Genomic DNA, 22,141 nt, shown 5'->3' with positions numbered 1-22,141 from the left:
CACGTTCAGGCTCCTTCCATCTTAACTCTCCAGGGCATGATACTCCAAGACAGCATGGCCATCGCCATCTTGGACCATCGTGGAAAGTCTGATAAAGGCAGGTTTGGGGCGAGGTCCCGAGTTAGGAGTGACCAATGGATTGAGTTTTCAACACACTGCTGGCTGGTGAAGGGTCTCAAGGGTGGTGTGGATGATGGGGAGTATGTGGGATGCTATGGAGTCCCTTTTGATCAAAAGGTTGTACAATTTAACTTCCACTTAGTCTCAAAATTCAGTGGTATGTATTTCAACACCAGAAGTGTCTGGAAATTTTTTAATGATCCACCTCATGATTGATTTTTATTCGTTCTTTGAAAATATTTCATCATGACCAGTGAGAATTAAAGCATCCATATACACTCCTTTCTACTGTGGACATATGGCTGGCCATTTTTCTTTCTTTTCCTTATGGAGAAGAGCCACCGCAACACCTCAAATTAATTATGGGACATGGGTGCATACTGTAAAAACACAGTGGCAAAATGGGCAATAAATATCTTGCATTTCCCCAAACCCACCTGCAATCCTATGCAGGTGAAACCATCGTTGTCCCTGCCGATCCTGGGCAAGGTCCCTCGAAGCAACGATGAATCCGCCAGGCCAAGCACAATCCAAAATCCCCAGGAGCACTGGCCTATCCATCAGCTAACCCGAGCTGACGGGACTGACACAGGGATCCCTGAATGTCATGGTCCCTGTTTGGGCACCAAATGTCCCAATGAGGGTGGCTGTGACAAATGTCTCTGGTTCCCTGAGTTCAGGGTGAGTGTGGCAAAAATGAAAAGGAGCAGGATCAATGGAGTTGTTTAAAAGGAACTTTAATAACAGGGTGAAAAATACTAAACATGGAGAAATCCAGCACAGTACAAGGGGCAGGATCCTAAAACCTGAGACAAAGGGGAAGCAGCAACAACTTGGGGCACGAAAACTAGAACAATAATCATATGGAAGAAATAAGTAACCAATAAACCAATAGGGGAGTAGAACTTGGACAACTTAGCATAACAACACTAAAGGCTTATGGGGGATTTCTCAAGCTCACTCTAAGTTAAAAGAATGATTCCTACGACTTGAAACTCACGCCCAGTTCTTTTGGGGTAAAATCTGGCTGACTGTTGTGGTGTGCTGTAATGTCCCATTTTGGCCTTCCAGGTCATTTCCCCAAGTGTGCTTATACCTCTCTCCCTTCCCCCTTCCCCCCATGCTGAGTGAGTCCTGTCAATCAGACTTAACATTCCAGCAAGGCGTCGTGTGGTTGGTCAAGTTCAAAGGATGCCCCTATGCCCAGAGGTCATTGGCCTTTCTGGGTGTCATCTTCCCCTGAGACCCTGCCCCTCTCACCTGGTTGGTGGCTCACCTGTACCTCCCCTCCCCCTGTCCCTGAGCTTAAAAGGTGAATGAGACCATGCGGTCAGCATTCTGTTGGAGCAGTTGCTCATGTTCGGACCTCTGTAACCATGGAATAAACCTCTGGACTGTGGGATCTCAGCACCTCAGGATGAAGGTGCAGAGTGACCGAGACCACTCTTGGGGGGCTCGGGAGTCCTGGAATGTTGCCAGAAGTGTCTGGTGGCTGGACTTTGATCCTACACAGGAGATGACACCTGTATGAGGACTGGGAGGTTTTTACTGGGTGAATGGTGAAGGGATAAGTTAATTAGAGTGTAGAACACAGGGTTTAGGATTTCTGTACAGGGGGGTCTAAAGAAGTAAGATGGAGGAATTGGGGCGTGTCCTGTCCTTCTTCTTCTTCTTCTTGGCCTCCATCTTCTGTGGTGATGGTGGCACTTTGGGATTGGTCTTTACTAGAAGTGCACCGGTTAATAAGAGTAGAAGGTATTGGGGAAAAATTATAAATATTGTACACGTAACTTCGGGTATAAAGATAAGTGACCGCCCCAGGGGTTGCGGAGTGTGCCCATGGCTGACTTGCTGTGCAGACCTCTGTCGGGCTGAAAGAAAATCTTTTAGATAAACAATTAATAAACACCGAGACCGAAACAAGATCAGAAGTCTCTCCTCGTCCTTTGAAGCGCGGGCTGCCCAAGGCCACTCTGGGCCTTTCCAGGCCACCTAAACAGCCGAGAAACCGACACTGGACATTAAACCCTCCAGCAGAATCCTCTCCTTTTTCTCTTCACCATCGCCTGAAGCCAGTCCTCCTGAGGTAAACGGGGTTCCTAACAAGCCTGGACTTGTTCAGTGCCCAGCTGCAACCACCAGCAAGCCAAGGTATCTCTGGGGTGATACACCGCAGTTGCTGCCTTTGGCCCAGCAGCAAGGGTCAGACTGGCCCAGGCACAATCTAACTGGTAATATTGGGAGCTTTTTTCCAATAGCTGACTCTGAGTTACAGCCGGGCTAACTCCCACATTGCTGATTTACACTGGCCCCTTGGGACCATGCAGCCCAACAGAGCCAAAATGATGTCCTTGATTCCACAAGGCTCCACAGTGTCACAATGGTCCCTTGGATCCATGGTGCTTTGCAGTGTTCCAATGGCTCCTTCATTTCACAAGGCTCCCAAATGTCACATTGATCTCCATAGGAAGAAAGCCATGGAGCCCCCATGTCTCAGCAGCTGATGAACGGCAACCACCAGAGGCCAAGGCAAGCCTGACCTGTCTGTCCTGGCAGTTTTGCTTGGAGCAACCCTTGGATATTCAAAATTATGAATGTGGAATCCTAATTTAGAACATTTGTGCCTGGAGAAGGATGATTTTTTCCATACAAAGAAAAGCCAGAGCCCTTTCCAGTATTTGGAAAATAGGTGAATGCTGCCACTAAGGAGTTAAAGACCAGCCAGACCTGTCTGTCCTGGCACCTTTTGTCTGGCAGCAATCCTTCTATACACAGAAATTTGGAGGTGGAATCCAAATTTTGACCATGGACGCCTGGAAAAAATGGACAGTTCTTTTCCATAAAAAGGAAAGCCCAGAGCCCCAGTGTTTCAGGGGCAGATGGGAGTGGCCTTCCACATTCCAAGGTAAGCCAGACCTCTCAGGTGACCCCTGGGAGATCAAGGCAGTCATACCTATTTCATGTTCCCTTGCTTCCAGAGGGCCCTGCAGTGTCACAATGGCTCCTTGCTTCCATGATGCCCTCAGGTGTCATAATGGCCCCTTGGTTACACAAGTCCTTAAGGATCTTAATGGTGTATATGGTTCCTCAAGGCCCCACAGTATCCTAATGGTCTTTGGGTGCCATGAAGCCCCTCTTTATCACCATGGCCCCTTGGTTCTATTGGGGCTCAGTAGTGCAACAATGATCCTCTTGGTTCCACAAGTTCCTATAGTGTCACAATGGCCCCTTCCTTCCATGAGCCCCTGCAGGATCGCAATGGCTCTTTGGTTCCATGGGGCCCCACAGTGTCACAATGGTCTCCATGATTCCATGGGGCCTTGCAATGCTCTCCATGGATCCACGATGCCCTGCAGGATCACAACGGCCCTTTGGTTACACAAAGCCCCGCTGCTTCACACTGGCCCCTTGGGACCATGCAGCTCACAAGACCCACAGACCCACAATGATGTCCTTGGTTCCATGAGGCCCCACAGTGTCACAATGGTTCATTGCATCCATGGTACTCTGCAGTGTCACTATGATGCCCTGCATTTCACAAGGCTCCTGAGTGTCACAATGGTCTCCATGGCTCCTCAAGACCCCACAGTGTCACAGTGGCCCCTTGGATCCATGGCACTCACAGTGTCACAATGATCCCCTTGGTTCCACAGGTTCCTACAGTGTAACAATGCCCTTTGGCTCCACAACACGCTGCAATGTCACAATGGTCTCCATAGGAAGGAAACAAGTGAGCCCCAGTGGTGCAGGGTCAGATGATAGGCAGTCACCAGAGGCCAAGGCTGGCAAGACTTGACTGTATTGGTAGATGTTTTTGGAGAGTAACCCTTGAATATAGGGACTTTTAGAGGTAGAATCCTAATTTTGGCCATGTGAGCCTAGACAAGAAAGAGAGTTCTTTTCCACAGGAAGGAAAGCACAGAGCCCCAGTATTACCGCGCCTGAGTGGGTCGCAGCTGGTGAGAGAGAGATGGTGAATCTTGTTTCTTGAATCAGAAGGCTGATTTATTAAGATATTATATATAATACATTATTACTATACTAATAGAATAAGGAGTGAGGTTTGCAGAGCAGCTAGGCTAGGCTAAGAATCGACAGAAAGAATCCACAACAAAGCTGTGGCCAAGGACTCAGTCCCCTGGCTTGCACTTTTTGATTGGCCCTTAATTATAAACATAGAAAATGAGCCAATCAGGAAACTCCTTTTACATTCCACAGCATCTGATAATAATTGTTTACCTTGTCTTCTGAGGCCTCTGGCCTCCAGAAGACACAGAAATCTGAAAGAAAGGATTTCTGTGAAGAAATGTCTGCGACACCCCAGTGCTTCACGGTCAAATGGGAAGTGGCCCTTGGCATGTCAAATTCAGTGGGACCTGTCACACAGTCCCCAGGAGGCCAAACCAGGCAAACACGTTCCATGTTCCCTTTTTTTAAAATGGTTCCCCACACTGTCACAACACTGTCTCCTTGATTCCACTAAGTCTTGCAGTGTCACAACGGCTTCTTGATTTCATGAGCCCCAACAGAGTCACAGGGTTCCCTTGGCTCCATGCGGCCCCGCTGTGTCACAATAGCTCCTTGTTTCTATGGACCCCAGTGTTTGATTACTGACCCTTGCGCCTATAGGGCCCCTGAGTTGCACAATGATCTCCTTGATTCCATAAGGTTCCGTAGTGCCCTTGGACCCACATTGTCACAAGTGACTCATGGCTCCATGAGGTTCCATATTGTCACTTGGGTCGCTGTCATAGGCTGGATGAGATCGATGTCCCGAGATACCTTGGGATGTTTGGAATACCCGTGTGTGGCCAGGGCCGGGTCAGGCTTTCGTTCATGGTGGGACAGAGCCCCGCCCCTTGTCCTGGCCGGGCAGAGCTGTCAGTACACAGCAGATGCTGTGCCAACCCCACTCTGATTGGCTGAGCTGTCAATCAATCACACAGTAACAGCTGGTGCCTAGCCTGACTCTGATTGGACAAGCAACTGGCAGTCCCACCCTAGGGGCGGGCCCATGAAGGTCCAGGGTGTTAAAAGCCAGAGCACAAGACCAGCCCATGGTCTGGATCCTGCCTTCTCCAGGGGTTCTTCCATTGGTGACGCTGGAGCCCAAGCAGTTGGTACCTATGTGAGTTTCTTTCTATAGATCTTCTGTCTTTCTGATGTTCTCTATTTCTTCTCCTTCTAATCCTACTTACCTGGAACATTTTTGGGTAACTAAGCATCTTAAGGGTTAAAGATTTTTAGGTTAAACCCTTTGCCGAATTTCCTTGACTGTCCATATTTTGCCAGTAAAATCTGGTGTCATTTTGACCTCTTAGCTCAGTTGATTAGAGCATAATGCTGGTATCACTGAGGCTGTGGGTTCAATCCCTGTGTGGGCCATTTACTTAAGAGCTGGACTTGAATGTCCTCGTGGGTCCCTTCCTACCAAGAATGTTCTTTGCATCTGTCCATGCTGAGAATATCTGGTTGGTGTTTCTCCTGTGCACCAAACTCAAGTCAAGGAACCTTTGGTTGCCCCCAGCATTTCAGTGTTCTGGGGTGTTCCAGCCCTGCAGGCTCACTGTGGCCTCTTGCTTCCATGAGTCCTCACAGTGTCCCACTGGCCCCTTGGTTCCATGGGGATCTGCAGTGTCACACAGGTTTATGACATTTGTCCTTGCTGTCCCTCACATCCCCCTGGCCCACAAACAGCCCCGAGGCACCCATGAGGGACAGGCCCTGCTGTCCCAGGCTGGGCTCAGGGCTTGGCCTTTCTGCTTCCCCCAGCCAGCCCAGGCCTTGCTCAGCATTGCAGTTCCCTGCTCAGAGCCTTTGGCTCCCTGCAGTCCTGGCCTCAAGGATCTGCTCTCACCAGTCCCTGGGGAGCCTTTGGCACTCCCTGCCTTCAGTGGGGCCCAGTGATGCTCCAGGGCACTTGGAATTTTGCTTCTGACTTCTTGAGCAGCTTCTTCATCCTTCTCTCAGTGCCTAATGGTCCTGGACTCAGCCCCAAATCTGTCGTAGGAAGGGGACCAGGACACCAGATGGTTCATCACAGGTCCAGTTTATTGAAGAAAGTATCAAACACTTATACAGCAAATAATAAGCTTATGAATATTCTGTAAGCCAAGCAATCTATGGGTTAAACTATACCATGAACTCTTCCTCATTCCTTAGGGGTTACATCTCTCTTTTCTCATGTCTCTTTCACTATTTGTTATTTTACTACAGCTAGGCCCAAGGACACGCTATCTCACAGGTACAGGACTTGGAATTAGCCACGGTCTTGTACTTTTCCATTCTCTAGCAGCTAAATTCCCAACATCTCCCCTGTTTTTATTTTTTTAGAAGAAATGAAGTTCTATGGGCTAACTGTGTCACACTCTTTGCAACACAAAAATCGGCAATTCTAACAACTAAACAATGTTCTCAGCTAGCAAGGTTTCTCTCCTACAAGGGATCTAAGCTAGCAAGACAAACCAAAAAGGCTATCACTATTTATAGGATATGCTATACGACAGATACAAAAAAAAATTCTATGTGCTACAAGGCTCTAACAAAACTTAGGTGTGCTAATACAACTTACAAAAATAAGCTAAAGGAGTAATGTGTGCGCAGGATTCACCCGTGTCAATTGTCTGGTCAGTTTGCTTTCTATTCTCAAACAGCAGATATACTTCAAACAGGAATGGCTCTACTCACAAATGCTTCTGATTGTCCTTTTTTAACTAGAGTTTCTCTGATGTTCACAACAACACTTTACACACAAGTCATAAAAATAAACGCCTATCATAAAAGGATAAATCTATCTAACATCACTTAAACTTAATAGTACCTAGACTTAAAATACTTAAACTTAAAACATTTAAACTTAATAGAACTTAACATTACTTAAACTTATCTTTACTTAAACTTAACAGATTTTTAAATCAACAGAACTTACATGTAAAATCACTTAAATCTAACAAAACTTTAACAAAACTTAACTGACTTTAAATTCTACATAACTTAAACCTAATTTAATTTAAACAGAATCTAGATCTACTTAAACTTAATAACATTTAAACTTAACAGGAGATAAACTTAACAAAACTAAACCTTAACAGTATTTAACATTTGATGCCACTTAATAGATAATTTAACTTAAACTACTTAGCAATGGATAATACTTACTATAGAAATAAAATATCGCATTTACTATAACTTACTTACAGGCCTGATTCTAAAATACTAAACTAAAACAAGTTTCTTCAGGTATTTGCTGCAGCATTTTTATACTTGAATGCACTTAAACATAAGAAGTTTGTTCAAGGTATACCTGTGGAGAAATTCTTTTAAATTCAGGCTTGCTTTTACTTTTATCACATCTAAACAAAGCTTAAAAAAAAACAAAAAATACACTCATTGCATCTTACTTCTACAACCACTTTAACACATTTTTAACATTTTTAAATTTTTTCAAAATATAATTTCAGAGTTTAATGTTCTAATGGCTTCTGATATTTAAAGTCTCTTTTACAGTCTCTGCTAGGAAAAACAAAATGTCCTTTTAACTTAGGTGAAAAACGTCTTGACCGTAATGGTCCTTGGGGTCCTTTGTTTATTATCACTGGCTTCTTACTTGCAGTAGAAATCTTTCTTTTGTTGACAAGAGTCACATTTATTAAGCTGTTAGGTCTCACACTGAAGCTTTTGCCGGCTGCGGGGCGGAGGGAGAGCGCTCCCGCTGGAAGAAGCGCTCCGGTCCCGCGGCGCTTGTGTCGGAGGGGGCGAACCTCCCGTGGCTGCTGCCGCTGCCGCCACTACAGCGCAGCATTTCAGGCGGCCGCTCGCCGCGGCTGCTCCCCATGGCGGAGCGCCCATGCCGAGTTCGGAGCAGCACAGCCTCGCAGGCGTCCCGAGCCGCAGCTGCTGCTGTGCACTCAGAGACATGCTGAAGTGTATTGTGTATCACCCGCCATGGCTTGCTCGGTTTCTTTGCTGACTTATCATCTTCTAACACTGCTTCCCACAGTATATCTCCAGATTTTCTCCATTCCGAGAGTTCATGTGGGTTAAGGAAAGTGTCTTCAGCGTACCCGAAGGCTAATAACAAATCTATCCCCTTTATCCCTTGCCATTCTAGATACGCGGCAGATAACTTATATGCTGCTTGCCTTTTCATACCTCTTTCGTGAGCGCTCCTGCAGCTTTCCAGGCTTCTGGCAGCACGTATGGCTCAGGTCACCGATGTGAACCCCGAGGGTGCTTCAAAATTCTGGCACCTATGATTTAAAATATATTATGTTCTTGTCATTTACAGAATACACCCTGTGGGAAGAGGAATGGAAGTGTTTATTATGCTAATAGCAATGAGTATGCTAATAATGAGGCAAGGGCGGAATTGACAATCAACCATCTAGCTGGAGAAGGACAACACAGCCTACCAGATGATCATGCAGCAGGTATCACCAGAGAAGTATTGGATGATATCAAAGAGATGGCTTTGCAAGCTTTACTCCAGGTATTGGATGGTAGCACCCTCCATTTGGACTAGCTTGGGTGGCTTCAGCTAAAGCTTTAGGACAATCAGACCATCTTGGGTGCCTGTTAAGTAAGCAAACCAATGCTACCTCCCTCACACTGAGTGGCCGGCTCTCAGACATAGAGACCATCAGACATGCCCCCTTGCAGAACAGCGATAGAATTTTTATTCTGGGCACATGGGCATGGCTGTGTAGACTCTGAGGGCATGTGTTGCATGAACCTCTCCAGCCACAGAGAGTCAATCCACAAGAGCATTCAAGTACTGAATGAAGAGTTCAAGAAGCTTCAAGTGGAAAACAAAGACTGGTTCAATAAACTCTTCCAATCCAAGGGATAAAAGGGTTGGATGATGTCTATCTAAAAGAGGACATTTAATTTTCCTAGTTGTTGTTGTATTGTTAATTGTCTCATGTTTGTTCAGATGCTTTTAGAAAGTTTTACAAAATTCTTTCAGTTTTGTCTTTGTTGTAAAACAGAAAGAGGGAACATACCCAACACAGGATCCTCACGGACTCCTTGGAGGAGAGAACTGGAGGTCCGGAAGGCACAAAAACCTCTCAGACACTCAATTTTGGAAGGAAATTCCTTAAAAGTCCCTAAAAGTATACTTAAATCCATAAAGTACCTTAAAAATCTTGAGTATCTCAAGGCATTAATGAGCCCCACTGAGTGTCAGTACAAAGCTCTACAGGGACTCATTAAAGCAGATAATTGGGGCCATGATTGTAAAACCTCTCACACAGTGTGTATCAAAAGGGAAACACCAAGTACCTTAAAATAACTGAAGTACCCTGTAGTATTAATGAGCCCCACTGAGTGTTGTTACTGAGAAAGCCTCTCCAGGGAATAATTACTGCAGATAATTGGAGGCCATGATTGCACAAAGCTCTCAGAGACTCCAAAGCAAAAGCCAAACCCAAAGTCCTTTCAAAAACCTGCAATCCCTGCAGGGAGCATTAAGGAGCCCCCAGGGCCATTGCTGAGCAAGGCTCCCCAGGGACTCCTTCCAGCAGATCCTTGAGGCCACTGGGATGTGGGCTAGGGGGGGATGCTGAGGGCAGGACAAGGGGCTGACAGTGACCAGCCTGGCTGGGGCTGTGCCAGGAGGCCTCAGGGCCTCAGGACAAGGTGTCTCCTCACAGCCCTTATTGGCACAGATCCTACTGTGCCCCAGGGCACCAAGACTTGGCTTCTCTTTGTCCCCACCTGTCATCACTGCCTCCAGTTCTCTGCTCTGCTTGGGGCCTGGGGACACTTTCTCATTTGTGCTCCTCAGTGGGACCCATTAAAAGTCCAAGAAACTTTGGAGTTGGATTCTGACTTGGAGTTCTGGAGAGGTTTCTTCAGCTCCCTCTCAGGGACTGATGTTCAGAGCCTGAGCACAAAGCCCCAGAGGCTCATTAATGTCCTTCTGCTGTGTCTGTGCTGCTGAGCTGGGCTGGACTCCTGGCACAGAGGCAGCTCCTGGTAACCAAGAAGAGCTTCAAAAGCACATTTCTCTTGATGAGCAGCTCTTCTGCCACCTCAGCAGGGCTGGGGCACTGCCTGCAGCCACCCCAGGCACAGCACAGAGGCACAGAGAGCTTCAATCAGTCAGGGCTGGGAAGGTGCTGTGAAGTGCGTGGGGCAGAATCACTGCCAGCCCTTGGCACAGGAACCTCTGACTGCAGGACAATGCAGCTGCAGCTCCTGGAGCCATCTCCTAAAGCTGGAACATCCCACTGCCTACAGACTCTGTGAGTATAACTGGGTGTTTCTGGTGCAAAGGAGGAGAAATGCTCATGAAGCTCTGACATGCTGAGGGGTTCTAATCAGTCATAGAATATTTCCAAGACAAGCTTTTTAATAAAAGTGAGGAAATTTACTAAGAGTTCAAGTATTCAGTTTCCTAATATTGGAGAATGTCAGGAAGGGAGGGTTAAATATTAAAGATAGTATGAATTGCTAATCATTATATTCTTCAAGTCCCTGAGATATCCAAACTGTTGGTTTTAGCGATCAATAGATTCACTGGAGATCCCTAATGTGCTTTCAGTCACTCTGCCCATGGACAGCACCAGCGCCACCTTTGCTGGACCCATCAGACTCAGTCTGACCTGTCCTTTCTACAAGCTGTAAACAGAACCTGCCCCAGCCAGTGCCCTGCAAACAGGCAGGGTTCTCTCAGGCCAAGGAGAGGGCATAGAGATTTGGGGTCTGTGAGTGCTGGCATGGAGAGAACAGGCACAGGGAAACATCTGCAGGAGGAAAACCTCCAGGAAGCAGCAAGAAGATCAAGCAATGAGAGAAAACAATACCCAGGAATGCTGTGGCAGGGAGAGTTTAGAGATGCCCACAGGATCCCCTCCAGTGCAGCCTCTCCCTCTGAAAAACCCCCCGCCTTCCTGTGCCCCAGCCAAGCCTCTGCCCTCAGGGCTGGGGCTCCAAGGCGTGCAGCCCCTCCTGTGCAGGCAGAGCTGCAGCAGAGCCGTGGGGCAGCTCTGCAGCCCCAGGCCCAGTTCCCTCTGCCGAGCACAGGGCTGGGAGCAGCTGCCGGGCACGGGGGGGTCTGGCAGGGGGCACAGCTGGCTCAGGGTGATGCTGTCCCCAGTGCCCTGCTCTGGGCAATGCTGTCAGTGCAGCCAGGGAAGGAGCTGCATCTCCCTTCATCCAATGCCAACATAAGGACACTTGGAAGTGTCCCTGAGATTTCAGTCCAAGCTGGGAGCTCCAATCCAGGGTGCAAACTTGTCCTGGAGCATTTCTGAGTTATAAGATTGATGGGGAAAGGCAGAGGTGTTGTGACACAGAAAATGCTGCTGGGTTGGTAAAATGAGCAAAGTGAGTCCTTGGCTACAAATGTGGAGCTGGGCTGTGGTGGATGCATCTGCTCTCAGCAGTAGGTGGTGGCATTTTAAGGGAAGCATAAGAAGGTGGTCACCTTCCACCTGAGAAAGTTTAAAGCCCAAAGAAACTGTGAACAGGTCAGAAGTACAGACCACCTCTCCTCAGTCTGCATTCATCATCTTGACGCAGGGAACTCAATCTGTTCTCCCTGAGGGCCTCAGACATGCTTATGTTTTTATATCCAAAACATCCAGCAGAGACATGGGGGGAGCTTATAAAGAAAACCTCAGAACTCTTAAACATTAAAGACCATGTCTGTGTGTTACCGAGGAGGATGTATGGGAAATGGCCTTGATTTTGTTTACAGGTACCTCCCCTAAGTCTTTACTGTCCTTTCTCCATGAGAGGTCCCCATGTGCAGCCCCAGCAAATGTCCAACAGCAGCTCCATCAGCCACTTCCTCCTGCTGGCATTGGCAGACACGCAGCAGCTGCAGCTCCTGCACTTCTGCCTCTTGCTGGGCATCTCCCTGGCTGCCCTCCTGGCCAACGGCCTCATCATCAGCGCCGTAGCCTGCGGCCACGCCCTGCACACGCCCATGTTCTTCTTCCTGCTCAACCTGGCCCTCAGCGACCTGGGCTCCATCTGCACCACTGTCCCCAAAGCCATGCACAATTCCCTCTGGGACATCAGGGACATCTCCTATACTGGATGTGCTGCATAGCTCTTTTTCTTAATGTTCTTCATTGGAGCAGAGTTTTATCTGCTGACCATCATGTGCTATGACCGCTACGTGTCCATCTGCAAACCCCTGCACTACGGGACCCTCCTGGGCAGCAGAGCTTGTGCCCACATGGCAGCAGCTGCCTGGGCCAGTGCCTTTCTCACTGCTCTCATGCACACAGCCAATACATTTTCCCTGCCCCTGTGCCATGGCAATGCCCTGGGCCAGTTCTTCTGCGAAATCCCACAGATCCTCAAGCTCTCCTGCTCCAAATCCCAACTCAGGGAAGTGGGACTTCTTGCTGTCAGTGCCTGTTTGGTATTTGGCTGTTTTTTGTTCATTGTTTTCTCCTATGTGCAGATCTTCAGGGCTGTGCTGAGGATCCCATCTGAGCAGGGACGGCACGAAGCCTTTTCCACCTGCCTCCCTCACCTGGGTGTGCTATCTGTGTTTATCAGCACAGGCACATTTGCCTATTTGAAGCCTCCCAACATTTCCTCCCCATCCCTGGATCTGGCCCTGTCAGTTCTGTACTCGGTGGTGCCTCCAGCCCTGAACCCCCTCATCTACAGCCTGAGGAACCGGGAGCTCAAGGCTGCAGTGAGGACACTGATGACTGCATGCTTTCAGAAACACTAAACTGCTGGGAAATATCTGCAAATAACTTGTAATCAAAGTCATCTTTGCTACTTCTTTTTTGCTTAAGTGTGGAGGTTCTTTTCCTTTGTTTTATGTTTAAATATAGTCCAGAAAAAATGTCATTGTTTGTGCCATTTCCTATTTTTTTTTCTCTCCAAATTTCCTGTGGCCACAGACTGTGTCAATGAGGGGCTGAACTCTGGGTGACTTTAAAGGAAATAAAGGATTTCCCAGTAGAGTCTTCTGCAGAGATGCCCTTTTGTTCCTTCTCTGGAGCTGCAGCAGCAATGTCTGTGTGCAAAGCTGGGGCAGATCAGTGCTGGCCCAGCAGCTGTGCCCAGCAGCAGCATCAGCACTTGGTGTTGCCAGTGCTGCTGCCGTGGCCCTGCCCCACTGCCCTGGTGGCCCTGGTGTTGCTGCACGGCCTGAGTGCTCTTGGGGCCGGGCACAGTCCTGGGGGTAGCAGTGCCGGGGCTGCAGCAGGGACAGGCCATGGGCACTGCTTGGGCAGCGCTGATGCCTCAGCCCAGGGCCTGGGGGCTCCAGGCTCCTTGCCCAGGCTCTCTCAAGAACACACCCAGGCCAATGCTCAGAACTGAAAAGCCCTGTGAGCAGGCCCAGGCTTGCCATGGGCAGGCTGGGGACAAACAGCATGGCTGGGGCTCTGCAAGGGCCCTGGGGCAGACGGGAAGGAGCAGCAGAGCAGGGGCTGAACCATCCCCAGTGCGCTGCACAGCCCAGGGCAGCGTCCCAAAGCGTCCTCATGGAGCTGCCAACAACATCCCCCCTCTGCAGCCCTGGCCATTCCCCCAGCTCACACAGGTGCCCCATCCTTGCAGGCACAGACACGGCAGCACTGGCTCAGCAGCCCCTGTTTGCATTGCACAGAGCAGGGGAAGCACCCCCATGCTGTTGGTGTGGGGACATGAACCTGAGGGAGCACAAATGCCATCAGCCCTTGGGGCCAGCAAGGGCTGGGGCACACCAGGGAAACCACTCAGCTTTGTCCTGGCTTCTGCAGTCAGCCAGAAAGTTTGTTCCCATCAGCTGGGAGTTTCCTGTGCCACTGCAGATGCTTTTGCTCAGAGCCATGGCTGCCTGGCAGCCACTCCCAAACTGCCCTGAGCAAGTATTCTGCTTCACCTTTGCTTTCTCCCTCTTTCTTGTTCCAGATTTCTCCCTCTTGCCCAGCCCTGTTCTCTCCCCTGCATACAGCCCATCCCTGTATGCCCTTTCCTCTCTGGCCCCACTCCCCATTGCAGTTCCTGACTTGGCACCATGGGAATGTCTCTTGGGCAGCAGGATCATCCTACAAGTGCTGCAGGAATTGTCTGCAGGCTCCTGCAGTGCCTGGTGCTGCTCCCTTGCCAGAGGCACCCCAGACCAGGGGGGCACATCTGGGCTGCTGTGTCTGGCTCTGGGGCTCCCTGTTCTGGGCAATGAGGAGGAGCTGCAGAGGCTCTGCAGGACTGACAGGATGGGCTTTGGGGCTGGCAGGAGAAGCTGAGGGACCTGGGCTGCTGGAGCTCCTGAAGAGGAGGCCCAGGGCTCATCATGAGACTGCTCCAAGGGTGGTTCCAGAGAATCAAAGAATGAGCAAGGTTGGAAAAGACCTTGGAGATTATCAAGTCCAACCTGTGCCCTGAAACTACCTTGTCTCCCTGAGCCTCCTCTTCTCCAAGATAAACAACCCCAGATTCCTCAGCCACTCCTCTCAGGACTTGTGCTCCAGACCCCTCCCCAGCCTTGTTTCCTTTCTCTGGACACGCTCCAGCCCCTCCATGTCCTTCCTAAATTGGGGGCCCCAGAACTGCAAACAGCACTCGAGGTGCTGCCCAAGCAGTGCTGAGCAGAGGGGAAGAATCCCTGCCCTGCTCCTGCTGGCCACACCATTCCTGAGCCAGGCCAGGAGCCATTGGCCTTCTTGCCGACCTGGGCACTCTGCTGGCTCATGCCCAGGCTGCTGTCCGTCAGTCTCTGCAGGTCCCTTTCTGCCTGGCTGCTGTCCAGCCACTCTGTCCCCAGCCTGTAGTGCTGCAGGGGTTGTTGTGGCCAAAGTGCAGGACCTGGCACTTGGACTTGTTGAACCTCACCGTGTTGGATCCAGCCTGTCCTGGGCCCTGTGCAGAGCCCTCCTATCTCCATCCTCCATCAGATCCAAACTCACACCCAGTTTGGTGTCATCTGCAGATTTGCTGATGTTGGACACAATCCCCTCATCCAGACCATTCCATGCAGACATTGGAATCCACGCTGGCTGGCTCTGATCCCTCGGCCATCCTGTGGGTGCCCTGTGATGGCACTCAGGGTGATCTGTTTGATAACCTTGCTGGGCACCCAGGTCAGGCTGACAGGCCTGGAGTTCCCCAGCTCCTCCTTCCAGCCCTTCTTGGGGATGGGCTCACACTGGCACCTCCAGCCCTCTGGGCCCTCCCTGCTGAGCCAGCACTGATGGTGAATGTTGGAGAGCAGCTTGGGGAGCTCATCCACCAGCTCCCTCATACCCCTAGGATGGATCCCATCTGATCCCACACACCTGTGAGCATCTGAGTGGCTCAGCAGGTCACCAACTGCTTCCTCCTGGATTACAGGGGCTGTTCTGTCCTAATTTTCCCTCATCTGCCTCACGATCATCCTTGGGAGACCACTGAAGAGAAGACCCCCTTCCCCCATCTATATCTGGCTCTGAAGGAGAAAAGTCACACGCCACGGGCCCTCAGACCTGAAAGCTCAGTGTTGAGCTACTGTTTACACAAGTGTGTTTGCTGTGTGCTAAGAAGAGGGCACCGTGCCCCGTTTGCAACAATAGCAGCTCTGGAAGCTGTCCCACCTCTGGGCCTGGCAGGACTTCTCCTGAGTTTCAGGTGGTCTCCCACAGAAGACCCCTTGCCTGTTTTAAAACCACCGTGACAGACAGACTGAGATGTAAGAAGATTCTCCATCAAGGACTGAGACATGAAACTCTTAACAGGCCCCTCTGCTCCTTCCAAGGACTGGAACTGAAACCCCCAGCCCGGGGGAGGTGTGTGGGGAGGCAAGCTGACCGAAGCGAGATGTTTGCCTGCAGGTTGTGACCACTGGACCAAAAATACGATGGCTCTCGCTTACTGCTAAGAATATAGACTACCTGTTACATCTATCAAGCTCATTTACTGCTGAGAACATGGACTACCTGTTACATCTGTTCCCTATTGTAGCTGTTTCCCCCCCCCCTCACAATTTTCAGTAATAAAAACCTCTGAGTTAGCTAGAGCCTTCGAGATCTCCCCAGCGTAGCAGGCGGACCCTCGGCTGGACTGCACCAAAGGATTTCGTCTCTGCGTTCGTAGCTATATCCCCTCTCTCTCTCTCTCTCTCTTTCTCTGTCTTTTTCTCTCCCTTAATCCCTCTATCGCATTTTTGCTGTGGTTATTTCAATAAAACTGCATTTGTTTTGATTATCACTGCAAACCCCCTTGTACCGTGTTGGTGTTTTGCACTCTGAGATCATTCCTATGAACCATCAGGACATCTGTCCACTAGGATGGACCCTGACATTAAATTGGTGTCATGGACAGGATTCCAGTAGGCAGAGGGATTTGCAGGCAAATCCCATGCTAAATTGAGTGCTCTGTCTCCGGAATTAGCACAAAAGATCTCTCAGTGCAAAACAGGGGAAACTGTTACTGTCACTACTGTTGCTGACTCTGATACAGGCACTGACACCGACACTGATACTTCTCCTGATCCTGATATTGATGCTGTTACTGATATTGATATTGATATTGAAACTGTTGTTGTTGTATTTGAGTTGAATCTGAACCTGTTACTGTTGTATTTGAGCTGAATTTAAAACTGTTACTCTTTTTACTGTTGTATTTTGTGTACCTGGACTGTCTAAAAAGGGAAGGGACAGACCTGAAGAAATAAGCTGTGCCTTTTAGACAGATATTGTCCCTTCACCTACACAGGGAGTGAGGGGCGGCCCGGCAAAGGCTGAGTGGCTTTTTCCCTGTTCTAGGTTTCTGGTCCCCTCACAAAGAAAACATTTGTGTGTGTGTGTTCATGTGAGTGCATATCTGTACTGTCTGGGAAGGAAGAGACAAATTTGAAGCAACCTCACAGGGCCTCCCAGACTGATTCTATCTCTTCAACTACCCAGGGAAGCCAGGGGACAGTGGAAAGGCTGTGTGATTTGTGTAACTTAACTCCCTGGTGTAGCTTTGGTCCCCTCACAAAATAACTAAAGACTTCAGTGCAAAAGGTAAAGCTGAATTTTATGCTCTGCTTGCTAAATACAATGCCACACCTTCTCCGGGGGGAGAAGAATGGGCAAGCTGCAATTGCTTTAACTTAGAAAGTGTTATTGATAGAATATCTTCTATGCAACATGAATCAAAATTCAAACTGGGCACAAATAAAACCGTCCTCTGCTCAGTCTTGGGTGCCTTTCTCACAGCAGCAATAGAAACCATTTTAAGCGAAAAAGTGAGGAAAATGCTATCATAGACTCCCTTCAAAACCTAGTTGAAGTTTTGCAAAAACAATTGGATGAAGAAAGAAACGTAAATAACTTATTACGGGCTGCCCTGAGAGAGGAATATGTTAAAAATTCACAGAACTCTGATTCCTCAAAAGAAACAGAAGAGAAAGAACCTCCTCACATTAATCAAAATTGCCCTCAAAAAGAATTAGCCCTGATGAAAAATTGCAGGAAACACTGCTGTAATAACATGAAACCTCTAATTAAAACAGAATGCAACTATATCAATAATGAAGATCTTAGCCTGCACAAAACCACTAAAGAAATCCCGTACACTGCTACTGAATTTACAAAACTTGCAAAGCAGTACGGGCTTCTCCCCCAAAAATCTGAAACAGAACACATTTGTCAAGTGTCTCTCACTGGGGGAGATCAGATTCTTTTATCAGAACAGGAAGCCGGTGGGTGCTGAGGACATGGCGTGTTCCTAATAACAGCAGACAGATGCATCCCATGGTCCCTAACTCAGCACACTGCTCATTGGGCAGGGGGGCTTAACCCCTTGGAAAGGAGAGACCCTTTGGTCGGTACCCCCGACCAACTCCTGGAAAATATTCACAAAGCTGGCTGCCTGCAATTGATTAATGAAAATAAATTAATTCCTGGTTTTGAATCTCCAATCCAATGTAGTAGATAGGGTCTGGCGCTCGGAAAATCTCGCGATGTCATGGAAAGCAGCAGGATTCCTCTCCCCCTAACGCCTAGTGATAAGGGATCACCCAAGAATTTAGTCCCCCCTAACACTAGTAACTTTCGATTCCTTACTAACAAATTACAGTAAGGTAAGACCATCTGACGCAGAGAAAAAACTTTCCCGAGTATAAAACCCGACGAGATGGGACAGTAAAGGCCTTTGAACCGTCCACCATGTTGTTGTTAGCGTGTGTTCTTGGCCCGAGTGACCCTGGAGAGTTTGGGTCGCTGTGCTGTTTCCTCAGAACCAGGTCGCCTTGCCTTGCATCAGAAGGCAACAACTGGTGCCGGAAACCTGGGATTGAACCAGCGCCCGGGGAATGGGGATCGCCTGGAGAGAGGACGGCGGCTGCACAGCTGGCCTTATGCAGCGGAGGGGACCCCCTCGAATCATGGAAGCAATTGCAAAGGTAGTAAGTGAGGTGCATGCACAATGGGGAATTGAATGTAAGCTTAAAGATATGACTCTCGCATTGCCAAGATTGATCAAGCTGGGGGCTATAGAAAGCCCTGTAGATATTTTACACCCAGAGGGTTGGGATAATTGTACGAAAACCCTGGCCGAGGATACCATGTGTTCAGGCTCGGGGAAAGCCCTAAAATTGTGGGGCAGAGTCATCCGGGCTCTGCAAAAAACTCGACAAGAGCAAGAAACCTGGAAAGCTGCGAGAAGCTGTTTAATAGCCACTCCGCAGCTGGGGGTGGGAGCTACCACACAGACCACCCCGGAAAGTGATCAGATTGAAGACGGGGATGTGCGGGGCCTAGGCGCGTCCTACCTCCCCCCGAACCACAGCCCAAAACCCCCGCGAGACCCCCCAACACCCCCGCGGAGCCCGCCAGATCCCAGCCCCCCCTCGGAGCCTCTCGGCAAAACTGCGGCTCCTCTACCCGTCCCCCCCCACCGATTGCCCACCCAACGCAGGAGGCAGAGCAACGGGCACAGTGTTTTTGGGGGGGGCTGGCGGAGGAGGCGCGGGAAGCGGTGGGACGGTCAGAAACCGCCCGGATCGATACAATCTCTCCGCCGCCGTATGGGCTCGAAAATGGCGACCAACCGCGTGGTCAGGGCGGAAGAGAAGAGGGGGAAAAGGGCGGAAATTGAGTCAGCGCGCCTAACATTGCATGCGCAGGCGAGCGGGGAGGGGAGGCGGTCCCCGCGGCGGAGGGTGAGACCAATCAGAGCGCTCTATTCAAATTAAGCCCATATAAGGCAAGGACCCCCCCCCCAGCAGGAGGCGGGGGGAACCCAGGGGGAGGGAGCGGTCCGCCCCCGGCAGGAGGGGGCGGGGTCGGAGCCCGAGAAAAAGGCAGAGCAGCCCAGAAGTACTCGGTCTTTCGGCTTGCGACTCCGACTCAGACTCGAGCCGGGACGAGTCTGAGAGGGAATCGGGGAGCTCCAATTCAGATTCTAGCCTTAACAGAGGGAGAGCAGCAGCATATAAGGTCTCTAGTTGCAGCGCTCCCGCATGGGTGAAGGGGTCATCAGAGAAAGACCGAACCCCGCTTACAGACTGGCGAATAATAAAGATAGTCTGCGCTGAGTACACCCCTTCAGCCAAGCTAGTGTTCCCAGTCCGTGTTGGGGGGGACAGGCGAAAACCAAAGAAGGACCTATTCTCCAGTGAATCCAAAAGAGGTACAGGCAATATTAAAGCGATTGCAGACAAGGGAATTAATTCTGCCATGGTTACCACACTTATTGACGGCGTTTTTGGGGGGGATGACATGCTTCCCTTTGACATCAAACAGACGTGCAGAATGATTTTTGATGGGGCAGGAATGATTGTTTTTAAACAAGAGTGGGAGGATCAATGCACAAAGGAGCTAGCCCAGATAACGGGACCTGACCATCCACTACACGGTTCTAGTATACAGAGATTGATGGGTAGAGACCCCACTATGATCACCCCCCAGGCCCAGGCTGAGGGATTAAGGGCCCATGAAGTTATGACAACCACCCGGGCTGCCCAAGAGGCCATTCGTTCTGCTTCCAAAGTAGTGGCTAACCCTGCCCCGTGGTCCACCATAAGACAGAGCGACAGTGAGAGCTTCACTCAGTTTGTGGACAGGCTTCAGGCCGCATTAGATTCCTCCTCATTACCCCCAGAGGCGAAGGGTCCCGTGCTGGCAGACTGCCTACGCCAGCAATGCAACTCAGCCACCAAGGACATTTTAAGATCACTGCCACCTGGGGCTAACATAGCCGACATGATCAGACACGTGGCAAAGGAGGAACACCTTGCTCCCATCCAAGCAGCAGTTCACACTGCAATAACCAGTGTGATGGCATGCCTTAAGTGTGGCCAGGCAGGTCACTTGGCAGTAAACTGCCCCCAGCCAAGGCTCCTATCAGCAGCTGCTCCACCACGCCAAGGGGGATTTAAGGGACCATGCTGGGCATGTGGGAAGAAGGGACATTTAGCTAAAGAATGCAGATCCAGGCTTCAGGGAAACAGGAGAGGGAGGGGGTGGCCAGGCCACGTTCAGCCCCCTCCCACCTGAAATGTGCAGCGGCCTAGTTACAGCAACCCCCAGTGGGGCAGGGGACCCTCGTACCCCATGCCCCCACAGGGAGCAGTCAATTTTATATCCCCACCTACAACACAGTGCCAGAACTGCACAACACCACCAGTAATGCTTTTGCACCCCCCACCACCACAAGCCGCGCTGGTGTCAAAGGAACAGCAGGGGACACCCCAGTGCGGGATTCCTGGGTGGCCCTGGCCATGAGAATAGGGAAGGAGCCCCTGATGGTGTGGGGGACATGCCACCTTTACGGCAGTCAGGATCCTCACATCATAGGGCTTCAGTTCTGGGCGGACATGGGATCAGACTGCACAATTATTCCCCAAGCGCATTGGCCCGGGCATTGGCAATTCAAAGAAGTCCCTCCAGTGAACAAAGTGGGAGGGCAGTCCCAGGCATGGAAAAGCACCCAGCTGGTGGCTATAACACTTCACATGAAAAAGGGACCAGAACAGAAAGTAGCAATCTACCCCTACATTTTGCAAAATTCTCCACCCCTGTTGGGAAGGGATGTTCTTTCCTTGCTAGGATTCCGGATTACAAATTTATCCTGAGGACCACTGCCGTACACCCTCCGCTGCCAATCAAATTGACTTGGAAATCATCAGACCCCGTATGGGTCGAGCAGTGGCCCTTGACAGAGCCTCGAATGGCAGCCTTGCTGGAACTGGTCGACTGCGAACTGCGAAAGGGTCACATAGAACCCTCCGTCAGCCTGTGGAACACCCCTGTATTTGTGATCCCCAAAAGGTCTGAAGAAGGCTATCGCCTCATCCTCGACATTAGAGAAGTGAACAAGACGATCCGACCCATGGGTCCAGTCCAGACACTGCTTCCCGCGAACTCAGCCATCCCCGAAAGGCAGCTGTGCGCAGTGCTGGACATCAAGGACTGTTTCTTTTCGATACCCCTGCACCCTGAGGACAGAGAACAGTTTGCCTTTTCCGTGGCGTTTTGAAAGGGCGAACGGCCCAATCTCCACTTCCAATGGAGGGTACTTCCGCAAGGTCTTGTTGACAGCCCTGTCATATGCCAAATCACCGTGGACAAAGCACTGATGCCGGTCTGACACTCCTATTCCGATGGAACCATCATCCAATACATGGACGACATCTTAGTCGCTGCACCATCGGCAAGCCAAGTAGATCACCTGGTGTCCACAATCACGGAAACACTTCAGGCCATCGGCTTCGAGATTGTGAGTGCAAAGATCAAGAGAGGACCCTGCGTGACCTTCCTGGGAGTGGGGATCACAAGCTCCTACGTGACACCCCCCAAGGCGAAGGTCTGTCAAGACATCAAAACACTCCACGACGTGCAACGCCTGGTGGGATCGCTACAGTGGCTTCACAACATCATCCTAGTTCCTCCCGAGATCATGGACCCATTATACGACCTCCTGAAAGGAAAGAACCCCTGGGATCCCAAGGAGCTGACACCGCAGGCAACGAGCTCCCTCGACTTCATCGAAAGCCAGATTTCCACTGGCACACTTGCCAGATGGAACCCAGCCATGCCGCTGGACCTATACGTCCACTTTACACCGAAGGGGGGAGTGGGAGCACTGGCCCAAGGAC

The 22,141-nt window shown here is 50.1% G+C and overlaps 1 protein-coding gene across 1 annotated transcript; it reads left to right on the top strand.

Annotated features, from left to right (window-relative positions):
* Positions 1 to 12,268: 12,268 nt before the first annotated feature.
* On the top strand, positions 12,269 to 12,820 carry LOC134433896 (olfactory receptor 14J1-like; the record flags this gene model as incomplete). Its single annotated transcript, XM_063182594.1, has 2 exons — positions 12,269 to 12,730; positions 12,812 to 12,820. Coding segments are annotated over 2 exons (471 nt in total), but the record flags the coding sequence as incomplete, so codon positions are not given.
* Between the last annotated feature and the right edge of the window lie 9,321 nt (positions 12,821 to 22,141).

This window comes from Melospiza melodia, unplaced genomic scaffold (assembly GCF_035770615.1).
Source record: "Melospiza melodia melodia isolate bMelMel2 unplaced genomic scaffold, bMelMel2.pri scaffold_28, whole genome shotgun sequence".
Taxonomy (NCBI): Eukaryota; Metazoa; Chordata; class Aves; order Passeriformes; family Passerellidae; genus Melospiza; species Melospiza melodia.
The sequence above is the reverse complement of the archived record's forward strand: the minus strand, read 5'-3'. Positions and strand labels throughout refer to the sequence as shown.